Source organism: Beta vulgaris, chromosome 5 (genome assembly GCF_026745355.1).
Source record: "Beta vulgaris subsp. vulgaris cultivar EL10 chromosome 5, EL10.2, whole genome shotgun sequence".
NCBI lineage: Eukaryota > Viridiplantae > Streptophyta > Magnoliopsida > Caryophyllales > Amaranthaceae > Beta > Beta vulgaris.
Window position 1 is genome coordinate 51,791,597 of NC_079206.1, and position 23,094 is coordinate 51,814,690.

The 23,094-nt window shown below is 36.4% G+C and overlaps 1 protein-coding gene across 4 annotated transcripts in view; it reads right to left on the reverse strand.

Moving 5' to 3' along the window:
- Positions 1–23,094, reverse strand: part of LOC104908221 (transcription initiation factor TFIID subunit 2) — a 35,747-nt gene that overhangs the window by 11,723 nt on the left and 930 nt on the right. For 2 of the 4 annotated variants that reach the window (XR_008969552.1, XM_048644407.2), the window contains exons 2-19: positions 21,306–21,639; positions 18,584–18,729; positions 18,427–18,493; positions 16,464–16,663; positions 16,072–16,225; positions 15,024–15,108; positions 14,853–14,944; positions 13,953–14,078; positions 13,794–13,847; positions 10,050–10,118; positions 9,720–9,817; positions 9,275–9,619; positions 9,107–9,194; positions 6,641–6,766; positions 6,503–6,559; positions 5,057–5,136; positions 4,917–4,959; positions 2,064–2,150 (exon numbers count right to left, since the gene is read on the reverse strand). Coding sequence is in view for 3 of the 4 variants with exons in the window: in XM_048644407.2 (XP_048500364.1) it covers positions 2,064–2,150; positions 4,917–4,959; positions 5,057–5,136; positions 6,503–6,559; positions 6,641–6,766; positions 9,107–9,194; positions 9,275–9,619; positions 9,720–9,817; positions 10,050–10,118; positions 13,794–13,847; positions 13,953–14,078; positions 14,853–14,944; positions 15,024–15,108; positions 16,072–16,225; positions 16,464–16,663; positions 18,427–18,493; positions 18,584–18,729; positions 21,306–21,639 (2,251 nt within the window). In the remaining variant the exon portion in view is untranslated. Of the gene's footprint in view, positions 1–2,063; positions 2,151–4,916; positions 4,960–5,056; positions 5,137–6,502; positions 6,560–6,640; positions 6,767–9,106; positions 9,195–9,274; positions 9,620–9,719; positions 9,818–10,049; positions 10,119–13,793; positions 13,848–13,952; positions 14,079–14,852; positions 14,945–15,023; positions 15,109–16,071; positions 16,226–16,463; positions 16,664–18,426; positions 18,494–18,583; positions 18,747–21,305; positions 21,640–23,094 lie in introns of those variants that run through there. The other 2 variants (XM_048644409.2, XM_048644408.2) reach the window with 2 other exon arrangements.

Below are 23,094 nucleotides of genomic sequence, written 5' to 3' on the forward strand. Positions count from 1 at the left end.
AAAGATTTTCTCCTCTTAAGTTGCTTTCCGTGGCCGATACTCGCTTTGCCTCCATTATTGTGATGCTTAAGAGATTTAAGCTCATCAAACGAGGTCTTCAAGCCATGGTTATAAGTGATGAGTGGACTTCTTATAGAGAAGAAGACATGGGGAAGCAAACTTTGTGAAGGAGAAGATTGTGAATGATGATTGGTGGGACAAACTTTCTTACATTGTTGATTTCACAAGGCCTATCTATGACATGATTAGGCATTGTGACACCGATAAACCATGCCTTCACTTAGTGTATGAGATGTGGGATTCCATGATTGAACAAGTGAAGCTTGAGATTTACAAGAAAGAATGTCGTCCTCATTCGGAGTTTAGTCCCTTTTTTCATGTGGTTTATGAAATCTTGGTAGCTCGTTGGGCAAAAAGCAACACTCCTCTCCATTGTTTAGCCCACTCCTTGAACCCGAGGTATATATATTCTTTGGCATTCTTTTTATCTTGTTATATTTATACACAAATTTATAATCTTTTTTTTTAAATATTGAAGGTTCTATAGTGATGAATGGCTACTTGGAGCTCCATCTAGAGTTGCTCCTCATAGAGATGGTGAAGTATCTCGAGAAAGAATGAAGTGCTTTCGTAGATTATTTGCACTTAGTGATGATGTTGGTAAAGTAATGGATGAATATGCACTATTCTCTATGAAGAGTGGACCTTTTGAGGATTTACTTGTATTGAAAGGATGCATTCTATGGATCCTAAGAGTTGGTGGGCAAACTTTGGAGCTCAAACTCCTCTCCTCCAATCTTTGGCATTTAAAGTGCTTGGGCAACCTACTTCATCATCTTGTAGTGAGAGAAATTGGAGTACATATTCCTTCATTCACTCACTTAGGAGGAACAAGCTAAATCCAAGTCGTGCACAAGATTTGGTTTTCATCCACAACAATCTTCGCCTTTTATCAAGGAATTCCGAAGAGTATTGGGAGCTTTACACTAAGATGTGGGATATTGGTGGAGATGCATTTGATTCATTGGAGGATGTTGGGTTTCTAGAGTTTGCGGAACTCTCACTAGATGAGCCGGATTTAGAAAATGAGTTGCTTCTTGAAGATTGATGTGTTGCCTTATCTAAGCTTTATCTAGTTTAAGACATAAAATTTAGTTGTTGTTTTATGTTATTTTTAACTTTGAACTATTTATGTATGAATGTTTAATTTAGTTTTTTTTTTTTTTTTTTTGCCGAATCCATGCCGTACCCGTTTTTTGCAATTTTGATTTTGCCGTTTTCCGTCCCCGTACCCGTCCCCGTACCCGTTTCCGTGCAACCTAGTCTGAAGAAGTATCAATGAATTTTTGAGCACATATAAATGGATTTATGAAAATTATGAGTTTTCTGCATTGAGAGCTTGAGTACAATTAAGAATTGGTTACGTAATTTCAGACACCTTATTGTTTTGGAACCGGTGGGACTTATGTACCACTGTAAGTTGACTCATTTTCTTCTTTGAAACTGTCATGATGGGAGCAAATTCATCTGTTTGCAGGATTAAAGAGAATGTTGAGATTAGCTCTGTGCAAATGTGAAGTCGTGATCAATGTGTTCAGTTTCGCTGTTATGAGATAATCTAATGTATACAGTGATTATGGCAGGTCAAACTTATGTACCACTGTAAGTTGACTCATTTTCTTCTTTGAAACTGTCATGATGGGAGCAAATTCATCTGTTTGCAGGATTAAAGAGAATGTTGAGATTAGCTCGTGTGCAAATGTGAAGTCCTCATCAATGTGGTTAGTTTCGCTGTTATGAGATAATCTAATGTATACAGTGATTATGGCAGGTCAAACATGTATTTTTGAGTTATACTCTTAGTACTAAGTTATGTTGTAAATTGTAATAGCTACTTTTACTATAACTTACTTCCGTAATATGCTTGGATACTATAGGATTTCCTAACTTTCCCTAGAAGGGAAGGTGCGAAAGTCGCCCTAACCGTTTTTCTATTTAGTAGTTTAATTCCACAATTTAAAAGTATTAGGTCTTATATATCATAAACCAAAGAAGAAACTAACCTTCAGGACTTGCAAGACAAACTCCACAGCTTCTTTTGGGCTTTTCTTGTCCGCAGTTCTCACTGTAGCAACAGCATGAGGAATGGCCTGAAGAAAAAAAGAAAACCAAGATGTTTAAAAATGGAAACAACAATCTGTTTATGGGCCAAAGCGTAACCAACCTTCTGCTATAAATCATTAGTAATGCAGGTGACAAGCAAGACCATGCAGCTTTGGCAAGAAACTGCAAATATCTGGGTGTAATTATAAATTTTTGAATTGCGAAATTTGGAAGAAGGGCTTCAAATAAAGATTTAAACATGGCTCACTCCTAAATTAAGCAAAATTCACATGAAAGGTTCCACATCCAATACCATAATGCATGCAAACTCGTAATATGCTGTTAATATCAAACATTACAGATGAGGAGAAGAGTCAACCACCTAGTTATAATGTAAAACATCTATCACCATCAATACTCACTACCTATAATATAAAACGATATCATGTTTGATGTAATTCGTTCTAATATGTTTCTTCTAATACATTCACTTTTGATGATTCTATTTACATGTTACAAAAAGAGAGATAGTAATGGTTAAATAGGTATATTAAAGACTGTCAGATGTCAAATAGAGCAAACAGATTGAGATGGAGGCGGAAAAACTCCCAACACAATAACATTTTGTTTGGATGGCAAGCATAGAAGTAAAGGTAGGGGAGCAAGCGAGAGGGAAGAGAGAAAAGTGATCTTGCATCTTCCTTCCATCTCTTTCCCTTCCTCTCCTTTACCCTCTGGATTCCCGTATACAAACAGACTATAGGACTCCTACACTAACCTACTCCATTTCTGACCAAAACATATTTAACCAACAGATACTAATATTTTGCAAGGAATTATCCCAAGCCACCAGTTCCAATTACATACTAGAAAGGGTAAAAAGACTCACTAAGTGATAGAGGGGTAACGAAGAGTTACGATAGAAGATTCTTAAGAGTTGGACTAAGGAGCAAGGTAAGAAAAGATTCTTTAGCACAAAAGAAGATTGTAGATAGAGAGGGAGCACTCAAAATTTGTAGAGAGCATAAAAAAATACTTACAGAGAGCTCACCTCTCGAATGGAGCATTTGTTTTGAAGTAGTTTCCTTGATTAGTAAAACAAATCTATTCTCTTAGCTTCTTTTTTCAGTTTTCTTTTGTCTTCTGAAGTGGGATCTAACCCCTTAGCATAACTGAAGGACTGAGTTACTTACAGCGTTCTCAACTTCTCTCCCTAGCAGAATACCTACCACCTGATTTGAACCTAATCAGTCCCGCCCTTAGTTGCATCAAACTAACCAAAACATACAAGAATTTAACCAAAAACCACCCCTAACTAAGAGGTATATTCTCAATCATATGCGATACATTGTCTTGAACCACCCTTGAACAGTTTTGATTCAAAATCGTTAATTTTAATAAATTAACATAATTCAATATCAAAACTTTTAATTTACATTATATGCATACATTGAATCCTCATTTAATCTCTAATTTAATCAAAGGGATATGAGAAAGATAAACATATTTGGAGGTAAGAACACAAAGGTGTTGACGATAATATTCATTTAATGAGAATTAGAGACAAGGGATGTTTAGCCATAAGTTGATAGTTTAGCATGATATCAGGAAACTTTGGCCACAAATTCCTGGTTTCTATATCAGATTTTCATAAGGTTGGCTTTCCGTAGATATAGTAGTTTATTGAAAAACAAAAAACATGGTAGTTTATTAAATTCCAAACATTATTTTAATCTTTCTCTAATTTTCAAAAACATGGTGCTTTATTTTAATTTATTTTTAGTTATGGGTGGCTATGGGAATAGACTCTTCACTTGGGGGTGGTTTTTGGTTGAAATTCCAAACATTATAGCGTTCACTAAAGCATCTAGTTGTTGCCTTTATAAAGTAAAATCCCAAACAATTGCTGCTTGCATTCGAAGTAGATGCCAAGATGTTCAAATATGCTGTAATACTTCTCTCTTTCTAACTAATCCATGGAATACACCAATTAATCTGAACTCTTGATGTTCACAAACTAAAGGCTTTGAAAATTAGATGTTCCACAATCAGTGGAAGTTTCACATATACACTATAATTCTATGACGATAATAGTTTTCCATAAACACTCTAATCCAATATGATGATGATCCTTTTCTGATTTGATTTAATATAACTGTTTGATTCAAACTTGTTAACTTTTTCAGGAAAGTATATATTATTCTTTGGAATTTCTCAATAAGTTCCTTCGTTAGTGTATATAAATGTATATATGTTGCATATAATATAAGTATATTACCCATGGATCTTATTTTAAAGTATATTTTTCAAATTGTAAAGCCAAAATTACTGTCAATTTTTGCAATATATTAAAAAACAAAAAACATGGTAGTTTATTGAGATCCAAACTATTTTTTTACCATCTCAACTCTAATAATCAATATTGTTAATACAAAGGAAATTTTATATTTATAATTATATTCTATGACGGGTTTATACTCCAACAGAAGTTCCTCATTTTTTTTAAATAGTTGGAAAATTTGTCCATTGTCACTTTTCGACTGGTATCCTTTTCAAACAAAAAAAAAAAAGGTTGTATAGTTTATCTTTTTACACATTTTAATATGTGCTATAGCTACCTCTGGCCAAATTTCAATGTATTTTTACTTCATCAAAATGACGTCATGCCAGGCCATCAGTTCCTGACTACAGAATAATGGTAGAGTGAATGAACAAATAAAGCCTCATTCCAGGCCATCAGTTACCGTGTAAATTATTGTTGTAATCAATACAAATATTGGAATTTGATACATCATCCTACCTCATAGCATTACCTCAAGAACAAAGTACTCTGAGAAATCATGAAAGTCATTAGGCCTGCCATGATGTGAAAAGGAAATTTCTGCAGTTAGTAGCATTTTAGTTACAAGTAAACTATTACTGCAATACTGAACAGCTGATGCAGAAAGCTTACTTGGGCAGTCCAGTGGAAGGGTCAAACCTTTTAGCTTTATAGAGATTAAAAAGATTACGCATACCAGCCCAACCAGTCTCCTGCAGGCAAATGGCATGTTCGAGATCAGCAATTAAGAAAAAACTAATAAGAGTAATAACGGTAACGGTAACGGTAAGGGTAACGTTAGCGGTAACAATAACAATAACAATAACAATAACAATATCAATAATCTGAAATAAAACAATATGCCCCTCTTTGGAACAATGGCCAACTAGAAAGAAAATCATAGCAAGCAATATAGTTCTTGGCAACAAGACGGACAAGAGACCGTCCATAGAGTCACAGTCAAGACCAAGCTACAGTAAGCTAGTTAACACGGACTTCAAATAAGAAAAGACTACTAAACATAACCCAAACGGCAGGGCACACAGGGCATTCCGTATCTTGAGCAAGCTTCAAAGCTGCTGAAGATGCCATATCAACCTTACAAGTGTCCCCCATCCCACCATGGTGTCAAAACAAGGCAGCATCATATAACCATATTGCATAGCCTGAGTCGTAAAGGTTTTCAAATCTACCAAAACAAGACTACCCACATTATAAAGGTGTAAAAATACCACATTTTAGGCGGGTTCAAGGGTTATCTCATGGCCTAAGCTGATATTTGGTGGTACGAAAACCACATCATCCCCGTTTCCACGTCACCGTGACATTTACCGCGATCATGACCTGATGACCATATCTGCATTTTCAAATTATGCATCCCACAACTCTCTCCAATGCTACATGAGCCTTTATTGACCTCAAATCCTCAATTACGTCCAACAAGTCAATCAATAATGATAAACATTTTTTTAAAACCTAAATCTATACTTATTTAGAAAAAGAAAAAAGTTATAAATTTAGGAAATTATATTTTAAATATGTATTTAATGTCAGAAAAAATAGTGCTTACTGCGACCTCTTTCTTATAGAAATTCTATTGTAATCGAACAAAAGCTACACTAAAGAAGAAACTACGTAAATGTCAGCTTTGGCTTGTATGTTTGGAGGTTTCTGTCATAAGAATATAAGTACAGAACTCAGGTTGTGTTGCATTCGTGTAGCACGAATTTTAACAAAACGGAGAACTGTGGAAAAGGGGGAAGATAACTTTGTCACATGCTCTCAAAAAAAAAAAATGCACACTCCTCTCAAAGAAGTACAAATATTCTAATACAGAGAACAAAATTTGTGAGGGCTGAACAACATGGCAATAAATAAGATCATTGAATATACAGATTGCAAGCAACTACTGCATAATACCACATATCTAACTATACCTTTTGAGACAAAAGTCAATAAAAAATTCCTAGAAAACTACTTCAGAAGAGAAGTAACATTACAACAGAAAAGTAATCCAGCCTCCACCAAAATTCCACTTAAAGAACCCTTAATTTTTGTAAGAAGAGAGGGTCATTGTACCTCTGATGCAACCTTTGCCACTACAAATGCCGCTTCTATTCGCACTCTCCAGAAGGCCTTAAAATCAGGTAAAAAAAAAAATGATATTTATGAATATAATGAAGCTAATCGGAGATGGGCAGTAAGATAAGTATTAACCTTGGTGTCAGCAATGAAATTAGATAGAGCATTGATAACAGGAAAAGGGATATATGGTAACTCCTCCAATGTTGCAATTGCTTGAGCTTGAGCGACAACATCTCTGTCCTTCTCCAACTGATTAATCTGACAGAATATAAATCTAAATTTCAGACTTCTCACAATTCCGAAAGAGTCAATGATTTACTATTCTTTTTTTATTATTATAATGGACTAAATTGTATTTGCTGACTAATGAGCTTGTTATCTCTAGTGAAGTAATGGATGATGATTTTATCTCACACCACAGGAAAATCAAGGTTATACACATCCCACCCCCCCCCCCCCCCCCCCAATACCCCCGAAGAAAAGAGAAAATAAAAATTAAATATAGAAAAAGCCAAGCAAAAAACTTCTATATAAGCATTAATATCATGTTGATATTCAAGAAAAAGTTGAAAAGTTTCTACCAGGAAAGAAAAGCGAACACTCCCTCCCTGTTCTTTTCACCTTAAAGTGCAGAACAGTGATGAAATATAGCAAATGAATTAATTTAGTTGACTGTGTAGAGAGTGGTTGACTATAACTAGGATCATCTAAAAGAAGCAACCTTAATGGTATTCTCCTATCAGTAATGAAAATCGGTCAAAATAACTAAATTTGGTTGACTAAGTCATTCTAACACATGAAACTAATGAAATCACTGGTATAGCAATGTTCAATGACTCTTGTGTCACACAAACTCCACCAAACAATAATCCCTTGCCAAAAGCAGACTACAACTATACCTCCTGCTATTTCCAAAGGTTGTTGTGATGAAATTAATGTTCCAAGTTCTATTACTTTTGAAGACATTATCTAACTAATCCGCCAATCCAGGAGGATAGTTTCTTTGATATCACAAGTATGCTGATCTCAGCATCACAACAATAAGGGTTTCACACCCAATTACAGACATGACCGTGCCACACGATAATGGGGACATATCGTAGAACCGTAGTTCATTGCGCTGTTGTGTAAAGATTCTCAAATTACATGGTATGAATTTTATCTTGGTAATTGAATGTACTATTGGCTTCTATCTGGCGCATATGGATAATCATGTGACATCATTTTACGATTAAGAAAAAATTTGACCCCAAAATAGAGTTCACTGGGAGCTTGAAGCCAAATTCTTGAAACTTGGGAGTACCTCGAATAAAATCAGTCCACTGCCTTGATAAAAGTAGAACTAACTTCCCCAGTAGAAGAATAGACGTCTTTCATTGCTCCATTGTCTTCAAAACAAACAACACTTCCAAGTTTCAGATATGCTCATGGAATTAAAACTCTCCGGCTCCGTTACAGAACGGCTTTTCTGTAACGGAATTTGGATTTGCCGTTCCGCGAAATCTCGTTATGGAACGCCATACTAAAAAATAAAAATCACATACTTCTCACCGTGTTGTCTGTTCCGTAACGCGAACTCTCCGCGCTAGAACGCTTTTATCCCCGTTACATCCGTTCTTTTCAAACATTAGCCAAAAATATTTTATGATTTAATTATATAGCTGATAAAACAGGACATTCTGATAGATTTGATTATATTATGTTGTAATAATGCTTCATAAACTAAAACAACGCAAACAAGGTTAGAACTTATTATTGTGATTTTTTGAGAAAATTCACGTGCGTCAGCCGCGAAACGTTATATTTCCCCGTTACAAGCCGTTCCCACGACAACGCGAATGCAGGCGAGTTTTTTTCCCAGGATATGCCTGCCTATGAAGCTCTATTATGATCTACTGCACAGGATACTACCCTCCCATATCCATTGCAAATCTTGACCGAAGCTAAAATATTACTCGGCACCTCAGTTGATACACAAAATTATCTGCCAATCCAAAGTTTTCATAAACAATGCATGACAGATTGAAGGATTAGTCAATTGATTTAGTAGCTCCAAAGCAACTCCATAAGTATACATAAGGATAATTGAGCATCCTTCTGGCTTTTTTAAGATGCCTGTGAAGTGTGAACTTCTTTTCTTTTTAGAATTTCAGTACACGAAAATAGATGAACAACCTTCGATGCCAAGTTGCACGCAGGCAACTGTTGCTACTAACTATTCATTTTTGCACCGACTAAATAACTTGAATGAAAATCAATCAAAATTCAAAAGAAATTAAAGGTGTGTTTGGTTGGGAGGAAAAAAATTTCCAGGAAAATTATTTTCCTAACTGTCCTTTGTTTGGTTTGGACCAGATCAAGGGAAATATGGGTTGAACTTCATTTTACAAGGGTGAAAAATTACTTTCCCTAGGGATGCAAGGGATGCCACACTTTCCCCAACTCTACCAAACAATACGACATAAACAAAGAAAATTGGGTTCAAAGGGAAGTTACTTTCCTTGCAGCCTCTGGAAAATGGTTTTCATGGAAAATAACTTTGCATTGGATATGTTTTCCGTCGAACCAAACACACCCTGAAGCTTTCAAAATTCTTACCCACATCTGTACAGGCTGGTTGAAGTGAATTTCAGCAAGATATTCCATCTCCGGGTCTGCTCTGACCCATAACAACGGTGATTCTGTACTGCAAGAAGCAAATCTATAATAAGGCAAAAGGGTAACTGATAATCAGGTCACTATATCAGAATCAAGTAAATAAAGTACCCAGAGCGTATGTCCACAGTTGTAACTGTATCACCATTTTCGTCAGAGCCATCAGGTTTGGAACCCTTTTTAGGCTTTTGGAGACGTTTAGCAGCAAGTCTCGAATGACATTTTATTTCTAATAGCTGCCATGCATCACCAGCCATAGGTAAGAGATGGTCATGTGTACCATCAAGCTCGTGAACCTTGATTGTCATCATACCAGGCCAGCCACCATCACCTTCCCTACTTTCAGAATCGATGTTATTGCTAGGAGCAGGTGTAATTGCACTTAAAGTAGCCGTGCAGTCACGAAAGGCAGCCAATTCAACCATATTTTTGCGTTTATTGTACGAAAATCCCATCCTTCAATCATGAAACATTTGCTAGGGCTCAGAAAGACTACATGCAAAAAGCACTATTATTCAGAGAAAATAATAAAAAAGTTAACAAGGAAAATATATACCTTACAATAGGGCAGCCACAAGTCTCGACCCAGCGATGGAAAAATTCCTTAAGAAAGGGGCGCTCAAGATTACCAAGCTTATTGGCAAAATGCCGAAACTGCAAAAACAAAAGCATAAGTAAAAAATATTAATCATCATAATAGCAACTCAAACAACATCAACTACCACACAATAAATGGACGAAAATCCAACAGGTAAGTACATGTAAAGTATCTACACATAAGCTAGAGGTGATAGCCTAAGCCATCACAAAAAGAATGAGGTAGATAACCAGAGTAACTAGGCGGACAGGTGATAGCCCATGTTAAATCACAACCGTGTATGATTACCTCCTTCGTACTCAGCGTCCTCAATGAACGTGTAGCATCTTGAGCACGAGAAACTATTGTTCGCAATATCTGCAGTAGTAATTGCAAAGCAAAATTAGGCCAAGACTCAACAAGTTGGCAATAAATCACTTAGCAACTCCGTCTGAAGTAAGTAGGATGTAAAAATCAACCTGCAAAATTTAAATTCTCAACAAAAATGAAACGAGTTACCCAATGTACACTAACAAATACCATTCTCCACAAGTGCTTTCAAGTTTCAACCAAAAAGACAAAAAACTGCATGCACCACATTAAAATTAGCACAAGACAGTGGCAAGCCAAGACATTCACAGACATAACTGGTTTTACTGTTTTAGACAAAGCTGCAAAAAATTACATCCCAAGTAGAGATTATGAAATAACAGAAAAAGAAGGAAAAGGAAAATGGTGAAAATCATAATTTGCGAAACAGTTGAAGAATGATCATCAAAGTCATGCTCAAACACCTCATTTCCATTGGGAATAACAATGGTTGCAGTAGCAGCTTCAAAAAATACCAAAGTCTGAACCAAAAAAAAAGCTACAAATAAATTACACAAGTACATAATAGAACCGATACAAATGGACAGAAATCCTTGACATCATTGATCTAATAATTTACAACGGAGGCAGTCCTAATGAGAAAGTACATAAGAGAGAAACAGTTTCTTAATGTGCTCTTTCAGGAATACACAAATAATGATTTCAGCGGATGATATTGATCGGTTTTGAGGCGGGTCATGTCAATTACCAACTACTGCAGGTTTAGGTTCTTCCTGGTCATAAAAGTATTTGGTCAGGTATGGTCGAGTTGGACTGAATTGGGTATGTTGCTTTATCAAATTCTGGGTCACTTCAGTATAATATAGTTCGGATTTTTCTCAAGTAAACTTGCTTTTCCTCAGCATTATTGTAAAGGACACTTTATTGTACCCTCTTGGTACTGTACGACTCCGTTTTGAGTCGACCAATGATCTTTTGGGTCAACAAATCAGTTATATTACTCCTATGATTCAAATTCTATCATATAATATTTGAAACTCTATCATATATGCAGTATACTTCTCCCTTCATTTCTTTACAACCTACACACTTTACACATCTAGACTATTCACATACTTCACTTCATTGAAAATTTATAAATGAAAAAGAAGTAATGGGATCTTGTTAGATTCGTCTTACTAGATATTCTGGTAACAGCCAAATTTTGTTAACATTACCTTATCGACACCTAAAGACATTAATGTCAAAACTCTGCATTGGCAAGCGTAAAATTAAACAATGTAGATTAACAAGGAAAAGAAAAAACAACAAAATTTGTATTAGTTAACTGATAGTAAGAATTATTTTAGCTTAAGCAAAACTTCTCTCTCCCGAACCCTAAACACTATCTCAAACCCTAGTCACTATCTCCCAAACCCTAGCCTCCAATAGTGTTCTTGTAGGGGGCTTTTGCCCGTTGTTATACTGGTGGAAAGCCCTAAAATTTGTTATTTTCATTGCTTTATTCTTAGTTTTATTAGTTTGTAGTTTAACTCTACAAACTGAGAATTGTCTCTCCCTCGTGTTGTGAGGGTTGTCTTTATCAATATGATAGTTCTATCTACTCTCCTCTTGAGAGTCTTGTTTGTTGTTTAGCTTGGAAGTTTGAAGATGTGGAAATCGTACTGATTGATTGAAGATCAAAAAGATCAAGATGAAGGTCATATTTGAATTAATTATTACAAAGAAGATGGTGAGTCATCAAATTTCGTTTATGATTAGAATATTACCATATTAACAAAGTGGTTCTAAAGCGTTTATATTAGTGAATTGGATCAAGAATCTCATATTCTAAAATATCTTTTACATACGGGTTATTATTTTTGTCGATATCATATGGCGATTATTTAATGGTAATTTTTCCTATCCCCTTCAAATAAAATAATTTAACTTAAAGAAATGATATAGTACAAATCAACCCACTTATACCATTTTAAAATAATTATATTGTAAGTAATAAATACAAGCTTATAAACCATAAAGTATAAGACATTTACGACTTTAGTTGGTCGGTAAAATTCCATATTTTGTAAAAATAGAAAAGGTAAGGAAGGTTAAGAATTTATGGAGAGAAAATTCATTTCATATCCGTTATGGAAAAAAAAAAGGATCTCTTGAATTTCAAGTATTCTGTTATACCAAAAACGATATTCGAGTGGGGGGGCCAAGTATGTGGAATTCAATGACTATAAGTTAATTCTTTCGGAGTAGATGTCTCAAAGAAGGAAAAAGAATTCTCAGATTGATATCAGGTGTAATAGAGACTCGAGGTAAGTTCGGTGTTAAAATCAGTTTCTTGAGTTCCCATCAATCAAAAGAGCCCCAAAATCAAGAATAAACATCAAAGCATGAGGATGTTAAAGAAAGTACAACTGAATAAACAAGAAAAAGTTGAAAAACAGTACGAGAGATGTTAAAGAATATAAAACGAAATAAAAAATTGAAAATCAAATATGAATTGAGAAACTGAATAACAGACAGCTAAAAAATAAATCACAGTTAAAAAGTAAAGGACAGCTCAGCATTGAAAGGGTAAAAGCAAAGGCCAGATTTATATTTACTTCAACAGAGGGTTGGGCAGACTGCAGAGGGTAAGTAAAAACTAAAAAACTATTAACATGTGATTTTTTTTCTCACCTGCCTCTAGCCCCTAGGAAGGGAGACAGCGAGAGACAGGTTAAAGAAAACAGAACATCGAAGGAGAGAGAAGCAAGGGTACTAGGCAAATCTGAAGAGGGAGGTCGGAATGCCGGCACGGCATTTGTCTAGTTGTCTAGACATTTCGGCAACCTCTGTCATAATACATGTAATCAGCGCCGTCCAATTTTGACTGGTCGCAAATTAGGGTTTTTTTATTTAGGGCCCACTGGCCATAGTATAGCAAAAACATGCAATTACTTGAGGGGTTTATGTCGAATGAGAGCATTAAAGCTGCATAGGACTTAATTAGTGAAAGTTGATCAAAATTTCTGTTTTTTCTCAGATTTCCGCTGTTTCTCTCGTGTTTCTACATAAAGCGACCAAGGCGTTGCGCCTGGTGCCTCGCCGGAGGCGGTCTGAGGTGCGAGCCTTGAAGCGCCTGCCGTAGGTTGTTACCCCCGACTCGGATGAGTTTTCCTTAGCACCTGGACTTTGCCCTGTGCCTAGGTGCGCCTTGGGCGTGCTTTTTAAAACTAAGGATGTCACCTTGGGTTATCCTGAAAAATTCCGATGATTATGGTCTAAAATGGGAAGCCATGTGCCGCACACCCATGTAAAAGTGTACAGTACCCAAAGAACAATGAGGACTCCAAGTAATATAAATTAGATCTGAGCTAGATGCTCTGAAAAGCTACACTAGTCCATGTGTCCAGAAACTAATAACTTGAAATAGACTAGTAAGCTGAGTTGGTGACCACATCATGACAAATCAATACTCATCAGGAAAGCTTTTTACAAATTGATGTGGCAGCAACTCTAAATCAGCAACCTCATTCATCTCATAAGCATCAAAACGCTAGTAATGGCAAACATTACATAACTCAAAAAAGGGCAAACGTACATTAGTGATAAAATTGTGCAAAGTGCAGAACCAGCTATACTACTGCAAAAAGTTGCTCTAACAACATTAGGGCAATGCTCTTCAATGTAACACCCTGAAAAGAATACTAGAATATCAATAGAAAGATTTTAGCAGCACCATACCCCTTTAAACAAGTCTGGACCCATTTGCTTCTCTAACATTTGGAGGATAGCCACCTATGATGAACAAAAAATCACATTAGAAATGCCAGATATGGCTGCAAATGCTAAATAGCTCAGTAGGTTCAATCTTATCAGAAATAAAATACCCAGCTCACTTACAGACTTCCACGAACGAATTCTTCCATAAAGACCAACTGACTGGGTACCATACAGATCTTTTGGAGAGCCAGAAGGGCTCAGAGTTGTTGCGCCACTGTCATCAGTCTTGCAAACAGCACAATTTGCCTGCATTCACCAACGAGAGCTCAACTTCAAATCACAAAGAACACATTTGCAACTTCAATATGGGTGGTAGATGTATCTTGTTATATACTGAATGCTGAAAACAATTTGGAGGCATTACTGTTTCACAAGTCTTCTCAATTTTGACATTAAATATCATTGTACTTGACTGTTGGAGAGGACTAGCTCACGTTTAAAAACTTATTAAAGCAATAGATTATATATCTTAATAGTTACTCCCTCCGCCCTTTATTAGTTTACACCTTTTGACTTTTCATATTTATCGATGTAAAACTTTGAGTAATAATATCTCTAATTATGTATTTGTAAAAATTATAAAAATTTAATATTCCAAAACTACACATTGAGACGAATCAAACAATATCAACATGATTATATTTTCCTTACATATAAAGTATAAATGACGGTCAAAAGTAATAAAGATGAATAGAAGTATAATAAAGGACGGAGGTAGTATTTACTTATACTCAGTTTCTAAGTTGTGTTTAGTTTCTTATTGTGTAGGCCCTTAGGAAACCAATGTCTAGACTACAAATATTGTATTTAATTCTATTTTGCATACACAATCATATGAAGGCAGAATAACACATTACATTTTACCAAAATATATCTTATTGCTACGGCTTTATTAAAAAAACTATTCAAAAAGGACAGTTAAGTGACACGAGAAGATAAAAATTTATTTGCCGTGACATCATAATGAATGAAGCGGAGAAGACCAAATGAAGAGCTCTACAGTGACAACGTAGCACAAACCTTATAACGTCTGTATCGTGCCTCATTATTTCCCATAAATTCTTTAATATATGTATCAGTCAGGAAACCAGCAAGGCCCTCAACCAACCACTCTGCCAACACAGCCAAAGGGTGTAAGCTCAATGTCTGGACAAATTCAAGCACACTACTGATTTCATAGCAGCTACCTACCATCATTTGGTGTCTCAGGAGTAATATACACACCAAACCACTGCCTTGCAAGGGCATAAGCAAGCTTAATCCTTGTGTCTATGGCCTGCATGTTATAATATAACTCATCAAGATAAAGCATGAGTGAGCTAAAGGAGACCACTTACATTCCCTATAGATGAAGATTCTCAAAAACATATCATAAAATAAACAAAATCTGAAAATGAGTACAAATAATAAGACCAACTAGCATCAAAACCAAAAGAAAATGAGAATCTCTATCTGATAGTACAATATTATATAATCTAGTCAACTGTCCAGTCTAACGGAATAACATCAAAAAAAACAAAGTTCTTTTAGCAGGATTTGGCAGATATATGTAGAATTGTCCGGCTATTAGAGCCTTACACCCAAGTACAATTTTGATGGATCCACTTGGGGTCAGGTTCATGTGCAGTTCAAGGTCTGGTTTCCCGATTGGATCGGGACGGTTTCTCTTTGCCACAAACTGACCCGTTTTTAACCGGTTGGTTTCTCGGTTTGGACCGGCTTTTGGTTGGGCAGGTTCAGGGCTGGGTCGGTCTGAACCTGCCCAGTGGCCATCTTTTATGGGAGACTGATTTGAACCTGACTTTGAATCTTGAGACACCTAGAAAAACTTAGTCTACATTGAACTTTGTGAATATTGCAGCGGGATTTGACAAATTAGAAGATATTCACTTCTACTTCTTCATTGATTTCAGAATTTGAAACATGAAGATCATACTTGAAACAATACGTTTAACATCTTATCTTGTTATCTGTGAAAAAATTACAATAATCTGAACAGCTGCAGTGGCTAGAACATAAGTTAAAGGCCACATATATTATTATCACAATAGTAATATAATAATGAATTATAACAGCTAGCAGTAACAGTAATGATCTACAGCATATGTCATGGTGTGATTTCAGAAACATACTACAGAACAGCTTTTCTCTAAATATGTTTACAGTCCTTGAAAAACTATTACATATCAGAAGGACTTGATTTAAGTCCATCTTATAACCATAAGAGGGAGCTGCTAACCTGATCTATAACCTTCTCATCAAAAAGAATTTGAGAACTAAAGATACTCATTGAAGCTCCCAAAGTCACCGAGGATATCACCATCTGAGGAGCTATGAAAATTTGCTTGTATGACCCAAATGGAAAATGAGATTTAAGGTAAACCTCATAATGTCTGCCAAAACAAAAGAGAAAAGAACAGTGCATTACAAAGGATGAAAAGAAAACATAACATGTCTTTTCCACCCAAGCTTTCTTCAGCAATGGGAAATAAGGATTAAAATATCACAAAAGTTGTTGGCCTCATAATTGGGCGATGCCTTCGCTGCTGCGAGTAGGCATCAGGACAGAAAGAGTAAGCTAACTTCAACATAACTCCAAAGACAACTTTGTACTGGCATAACGAGACTAACCTGAAAGCACTATGAAAAAACCCAGCAGAATTCTGAAGTTTCAAAACATTTCCTGGTAAACACATGTGCGAAAGAAGGCTATTATGATAGTCCGGAATAATTTGAAATGGTGCTATTGCCAATGATATCCACCGGGCAGAAACTGGAACATCCAATTTATAGACAAAGGTTTTGCGAGGAGGATCATCCTTACTCAAAACCTACACCAAAGTAATTATTACTTATTAAACCCCAGGATAATTACATTGAGAGCCTTTGCATAAAGAAATAACTGCAATAGATATGCAAAAACATGCCAAACTTCCCGAATCCAAACACTAAATCAGCAACAGAAGATGGAACGTACTTCTCTTGGAGGACCAACCGTGCTAACTAATTTTCACTCAGCTGATAGCATGATTGAATTTAAGGTCTAAACACAATTAGATATTTCATTGCCTGTCCCTTTTAAACTTCTACCAAAACCCAGTCCTCTTTCTTTGAGGGCATACTTGGATGGGGGTAACGGTGACGAAATATGAGAAAAACAATAAGAAAATAAAGGTGGATGGAGGTAGCTGATACATGGGATGACAGAGTTATTGCGTAAGGAGGAGAAACAAGAGAAATATTGCCCTAATTTGGGGGGAAATAAGACCCCACCCAACCTAGGGTAATGCATACTCCAAAAAATAAGCATAAGATCATCATCTCTCCCTCAGTCCTTTTACTTATATTATCACTAGACCTGTCAATCGCGTCGATCAGGTCGGGCACGAGATATTTTAGGTCGTGTCACTTGAGGTGACAGGTTGAAGAAATGCTCGACCCCAAACCCAGAGTTTTGAGTGGTAAATCAACGGGTCTTTTCTATTTATATTGTTCTCTCCTGTTAAAAGTTTACATGTCTTGTTTTGAATCTTGACCGACAAAAGCTACTATTATTCATAAGATCATTAGAAGCAGACGAAAAAATTGTTACATGCCACATGGACAAGCGTAACTGAGCTGCCAGTGCACTAGGCGGCTAGTCCCATAATGAAATACAAATTCTCCCTTTTTGACCTAACAAATCGGATCATGCGATAGTTCGAGCCAGGTCCAATATTAACCAAGGATTGAAGTGGTCCGAAAAAGCGACACATGGTTGATCAATGCCAAATCTGCTACAAATGGTGAAGTTCATCACACATATCAGGCTAATATATAGGCAGCCCAAACTCATACAAATTTGGTTGAGTCGGACCATACTTGATGAGTTTTACTTATTTGCAAATATAATCAAAAGTGCAACATATGACGGCAGAGAATATAACAATATTCTAGAGTAACTCATAACTAAATGGTGAGAACTTAGTTTTAAAAGGGGCAAGACGTAACCAGGCGCAAAGTGCAAGGCAAAGGCACAATAAGCACGAGTATCGAGTAATTGATATAAAAAAATGACAGCCTCTTAAAAAGAGAAATTCTTCACATGCTTCTAGGGAACAGCAGTAGGGTCTAATAAGGGTTAAAAAAATATAAGGTCTCCAAAAGAGCCAGTCTGGCTAAGGCCCCATTTTTCTGGACTGAACTGAAGTGCTGAGGTGAACTGAAGTGTGCTGAGGTGAACTGAAGTGTGCTGAGGTGAACTGAAGTGAGCTGAGGTGAATTGAGCTGAGATAAACTGAAGTAAGCTGAGGTGAACTGAAACTGAGAAGAAACTAGTTGGACTGAACTGAAGTGGGCTGAGGTAAAGTAAAACCGCAAGTAAAACTAGCTGAACTGAACTGAGCTGGGCTTAACTAAAACTGTGGCCAAAAGAACAGAGCCTAAAAGCATCACTAAGACTAAAAATGACTCGTCCGACCAAAAGAACCACATTATATATGGTCTCCAACGCCACAACATATGTACATGACAGCAACTGTCATCATATTTTGCAGCATAATCCAGATAACATTATGAAATACACTAAACTAAGAAAGGGTTTTGAATCTCATACCTGATAAAGTAACCTTCCATTGCTTACAGCAACAAAATTATGAGGAACAGTAAACTCTAGATCATAGCTGTAGAAAGTACATGACACATAGCATCAATTATATCAGCTCCTGTAAATTGTAACATCAACAAACAAGTAAACAGATTCAACCAGTTACCAGCAGCGCTGTAAACTGTCGTCCATACAAGGAAACCAGCAGTGTGCACGCCTTATCTGGCTATTCGTATGTAATACATCATCATCAAAGTGCACTCCTGCCTCTGCCTTCTCCACCCAATAGTCAATTCTAATCAACTTCACATTCTGCACCCAACATTAACCTACATGAGAGATCACAAATAAACACCTCATTATACAGCATCTTATGACAGTACGAATCAATTGATACTATAAAAACAATAGGTTGACATATGTCATAAAGAGAACTAGTTCAAAACTATTGCTCTACTATACAGCGCCATCCAAGAGAAGAAGCGTAACCATATGCCAGATAAATGTCCTCTAAGATCAGCTCGACAAGAACACACCCCATAAGTCAAGCTTTATCTCATTCGGAAATCCTGCAAACGGGAATATCCCAAAGGATAATAATCATTCCCATGTCTCTAAGATCAGCTCAACAAGAACACACCCCATGAGTCAAGCTTTCTCTCATTCGGAAATTCTACAAACGGGAATATCCCATCCAAAAGGATAACAATCATTCCCATGTCTGGATACATTTACCATCCTCCTAGGCACCATCAGGACGAGTCACTTTAAAAAAAAATCATAAATAGAATCCATTTTCTAATGCAACCTATTCATAACTTTCTAAGACCCTGAAATTCTCACAACCCTAATCATGGTCCAAAATCTTGGGTGGAGGGAGAGAGAGAGACTTGAACACATCAACTAAATTCCTAATGGCATGTTCAAACCTACACATCTCATCATGTACCAATCCCTTTTCATGTCCCACCACCAAGGGTCAATAGGATAAACCATTAATGTATTATAGCCACCTCACAAGCAAAAGATCCTTGACCTGACCAAAAGATGAGAGAAGCATTATGTCCCAGAAAGCTTTGTAAAGCTCAATGCTAGTGAGAAACTAGATATTTGGAGGCTACACAGGAAGCTTTGGCCTCTTGTGTACATCTAATTTGCAGTGGGGGAAATATGAATAATCACTTTCAATGACAATTGACTCCTTATTGTAGAAACTTATAGCGCTATTCATATGAAGTGGCTTGAAGCAATGCTATCTTAGAAAAACATTTAAGGCACAGGATAAGAAAAAGTATGTGGAGGATATCAGAGTTCTCTGTTTTCTAACTTCTAAGCAACTCGATCGACAAGAAATGTAGATCTTCCCAGAAATTGGTGTCCAATAATATATTCACATTTCTTTGCAAGAAAGGGTAGTATTCCCCGGCTTCTCTTTCGGCCACATGCTCATGGGGAATACCTTAGCACATATATTTACTTATTTAGGATGTAACATAAGATTGGAATTCTTTATTTATCTGTTCTATTGACTTCTATGGATTGCAAAGTCCCCCTGTTTGTAACTATCCTCCATTGCTGAGATATTTATAATCCCAAAAATAATACTTTCTCCTTTCTTTATAAATCACTACATTTCCCTTTTATGGAAGTTTACTATTCATCACTACATGCCCATTTTTATTAACTTTTCGCTCTCAAATATCTACTACATGTATTGAAGACCAGTTATCTCCCACATATCTCTACTTTTTTTCCATTGCCTTAATATGTGTGCCCAAGGCATATGTAGTAATTAATAAATAATGGAGGAATTAGTATAGAATTGATTTTGAATGCACCACCACGGGCAGATGCAGATTTTAAAATTTGGGGAGCACCAATTTATTTTTTGAAAAAACAAAATTTCATACTATGATTCTCCTATTGTTTTCAAATACTCAAAACAAATTCCACGCACCCAACACACAACTTTAACCATTGATATTGATTATTTATGCTAAAAAGAAGATGAAGTTCATAAAGATTTAGTATAATACAATGAGACAATTCCAGCACAAATTAGATATTAATAACATTATTTTTATATATATGTAATATGTTTGAAGTCATAGTACCAAATTCTATTAATGATTTAACGTTAAAAACACTATTACTGGTTCCTTGAGAAAAACAAATATAGAGCCAAAAGAGAAAAAAATTGAACAGATAATCTACATTCTATTAGATCTCAGGTGAAGTCCACTAATCAAAAAAAAAAAAAAAAAAAAAAAATAGAAAACAAGTATGAACTATTTAAGGAAATTAGGCCTAAAAGGCTAAAACTACTGACTACACTAACAAACAGGAAATTTGCACTGAAGTTCAAAAAGAAATAACAAAAATTGCTCTTGAAAATAAATGGCAAAAGCTTGAAAAAAAAACTGACCTGATGAGTCAGTGATCATGATCCTATTGCTGCAGCCTAGACTACTCTACTGCTGAAGTCTGTAACTTTTTCAGTTTTTACTTTTGAGGTTTTAGGAATTGAGTCAAGGAGGAGATTGAGCGGTTGGGCATAAAACGTACTTTACACAACTGCAGCCTTTATTTTTTCCTTCTAAGTTTTTTTCTCTTTTTAAAATTCAATTTTATCTTAAGAAATAGTGGGGGACACATGCCACCCATGACTCCAATTTGAGGTAGCAGCAAGCTATTCTCCTTTATTTCACTTTTCCTGGTTTTTTTTTTTTTTTTTTTTTTGGGGGGGGGGGGGGGGGGGGGGACAAGTAAATTCGATTTACAGTTGCATCACAAACCAGAGAGCCAACTTATGTAAAAATTAAACCACCAGTACATACAGGGAACTTCACAGAACATAACTCATCTAAAGCACAACATTTAAAATAAACCTGCTTCACTTCGCCATTTATTTGACCCCCATTTTCGAGATTCGGTTGTCCCTGTTGTTGGTTCCCTGAGTCAATCGTCTTACGGCAAAGAATCAGCAAGTTCGGAACTAATTCTCTTTCCAGAGCCGATATATAAGTCACACCAGCAGCATCTGCAGCAGAACTCACAGATGACACCGAACACCACCTGTTCTCAATTTCAACAGGTTGATAATGTGGGAAAACATCAAACTCTGCTGGCTCCCCATCCACGGTAACTCTTTCAATCTCCAAATTTTCAGCATGCAACCCAATTATTCCACTATCAGGGACGGCAATGTCCAGCTCGGTGTAACTAAGCAATCAAAAGAACGAGATCATGTCAGGAAAACATGATAAATTAAGGCATTAACCTCTTGAACAGAGTCAAGAGACAAAACTGAATTCCACCCAATTAAATGATAAATAAACGAAATGGGTTTATTTACAACTAATAAGCTACTTCGGCAATAAGTAAAATCATTTATCCCACTATGACACAACACCACTTCCGAAAAATAATAAACATTTGCTGGAAATCTAACCAAGTATTAAAAAAAAAATCTTTAAAACAAGGAACAGAAAAAGAGGAAATTTTCAGCTCAAGATACAAAATATCTAAAGATGCCTGCATTCAATTGCTTGCAACTCACAATTTTTTCTTCCCCTGTTGGTTCTCTAGAAAAAGGATGAATGTGACTTTCAGGTATCAAAAGTACAAGTCACCTCAAAAAGGCAAATAGAGTGCTAGGCATTACCAAAAAATACAAAGTGCAAACATGGACTCATTGAGTTCTTGATGAAGGTGGGAGATGAAAATCAACTACCAAGGTCAATGATATCACTGATGGTCCCTCTCTCAATCCTTATAGGCCACATATAATCAATGATTTGCAGGGAATCACAGGCCCATTTGTTTCACAAACAAAGGTAGGAAAGGAAGAAAGGTAATAGGGGAGAAAGAAATCATGATTAAAGAACTTAAGAAAAACATCCTTGGTTCACTTTCAAGTATAAGAAAACAACCCCACCTCGACCCAACACCCTCGCCTCCATTCACAAACACAACGACCTTCTCCTACTGATCTCCAACTCCTCTACCAAACACCAACTTCTTCATCTTCTTTCCTAATCTTTTCCCAACATTCTCTTCCTCCAACTAGCCTTCCTCTTTCTCTTATTCCCTCTTGCAACCAACCATCAACAATGGTGTGATAAAATGTAGTAATGACTGTGGTCTTATAGTGATGCAATTCCACCTTTGTAGTTTTAAATTCAAAACTTTGATGGTTAAATTTGACCATAAAGTCCTTAGTTATGCGGTCTAACAAATCTAATTACAAGATCACAAAAATTTACGGTCATATGGTTTCCACTTCTTCCTTGAATTTGTTCTCTCATTTTTTTGCCTATCTGATCGTGGTTTAGGTGGAAACTGTAAGGACGATAGGAGGGTAGGACAGTGGAGCAGTGCAATGTGCGGCGTGGTGATGCACTGCACCAGTGGGACATGGGGCTTTTGGTGTGACATATTAACAATTAGGTGTAACTTCGGGTGGTAGCAGGCTGTTGGTGGCCGATGATGAGGGTGGTGGGAGGTTGACAGTAGACAGTGGATGAGGTGGGTGCACAGGGGGACTGATTGTGGGGCTTGTGGTAGAGCTGGGTAGAGATTGTGTTGTATTGGTGAGCACAATCACAAACATCAGTCCAAGACCCTAAGTAAATGGCGGACAGGAAAATCTACGCATCTAATATAGGCACTGCTATA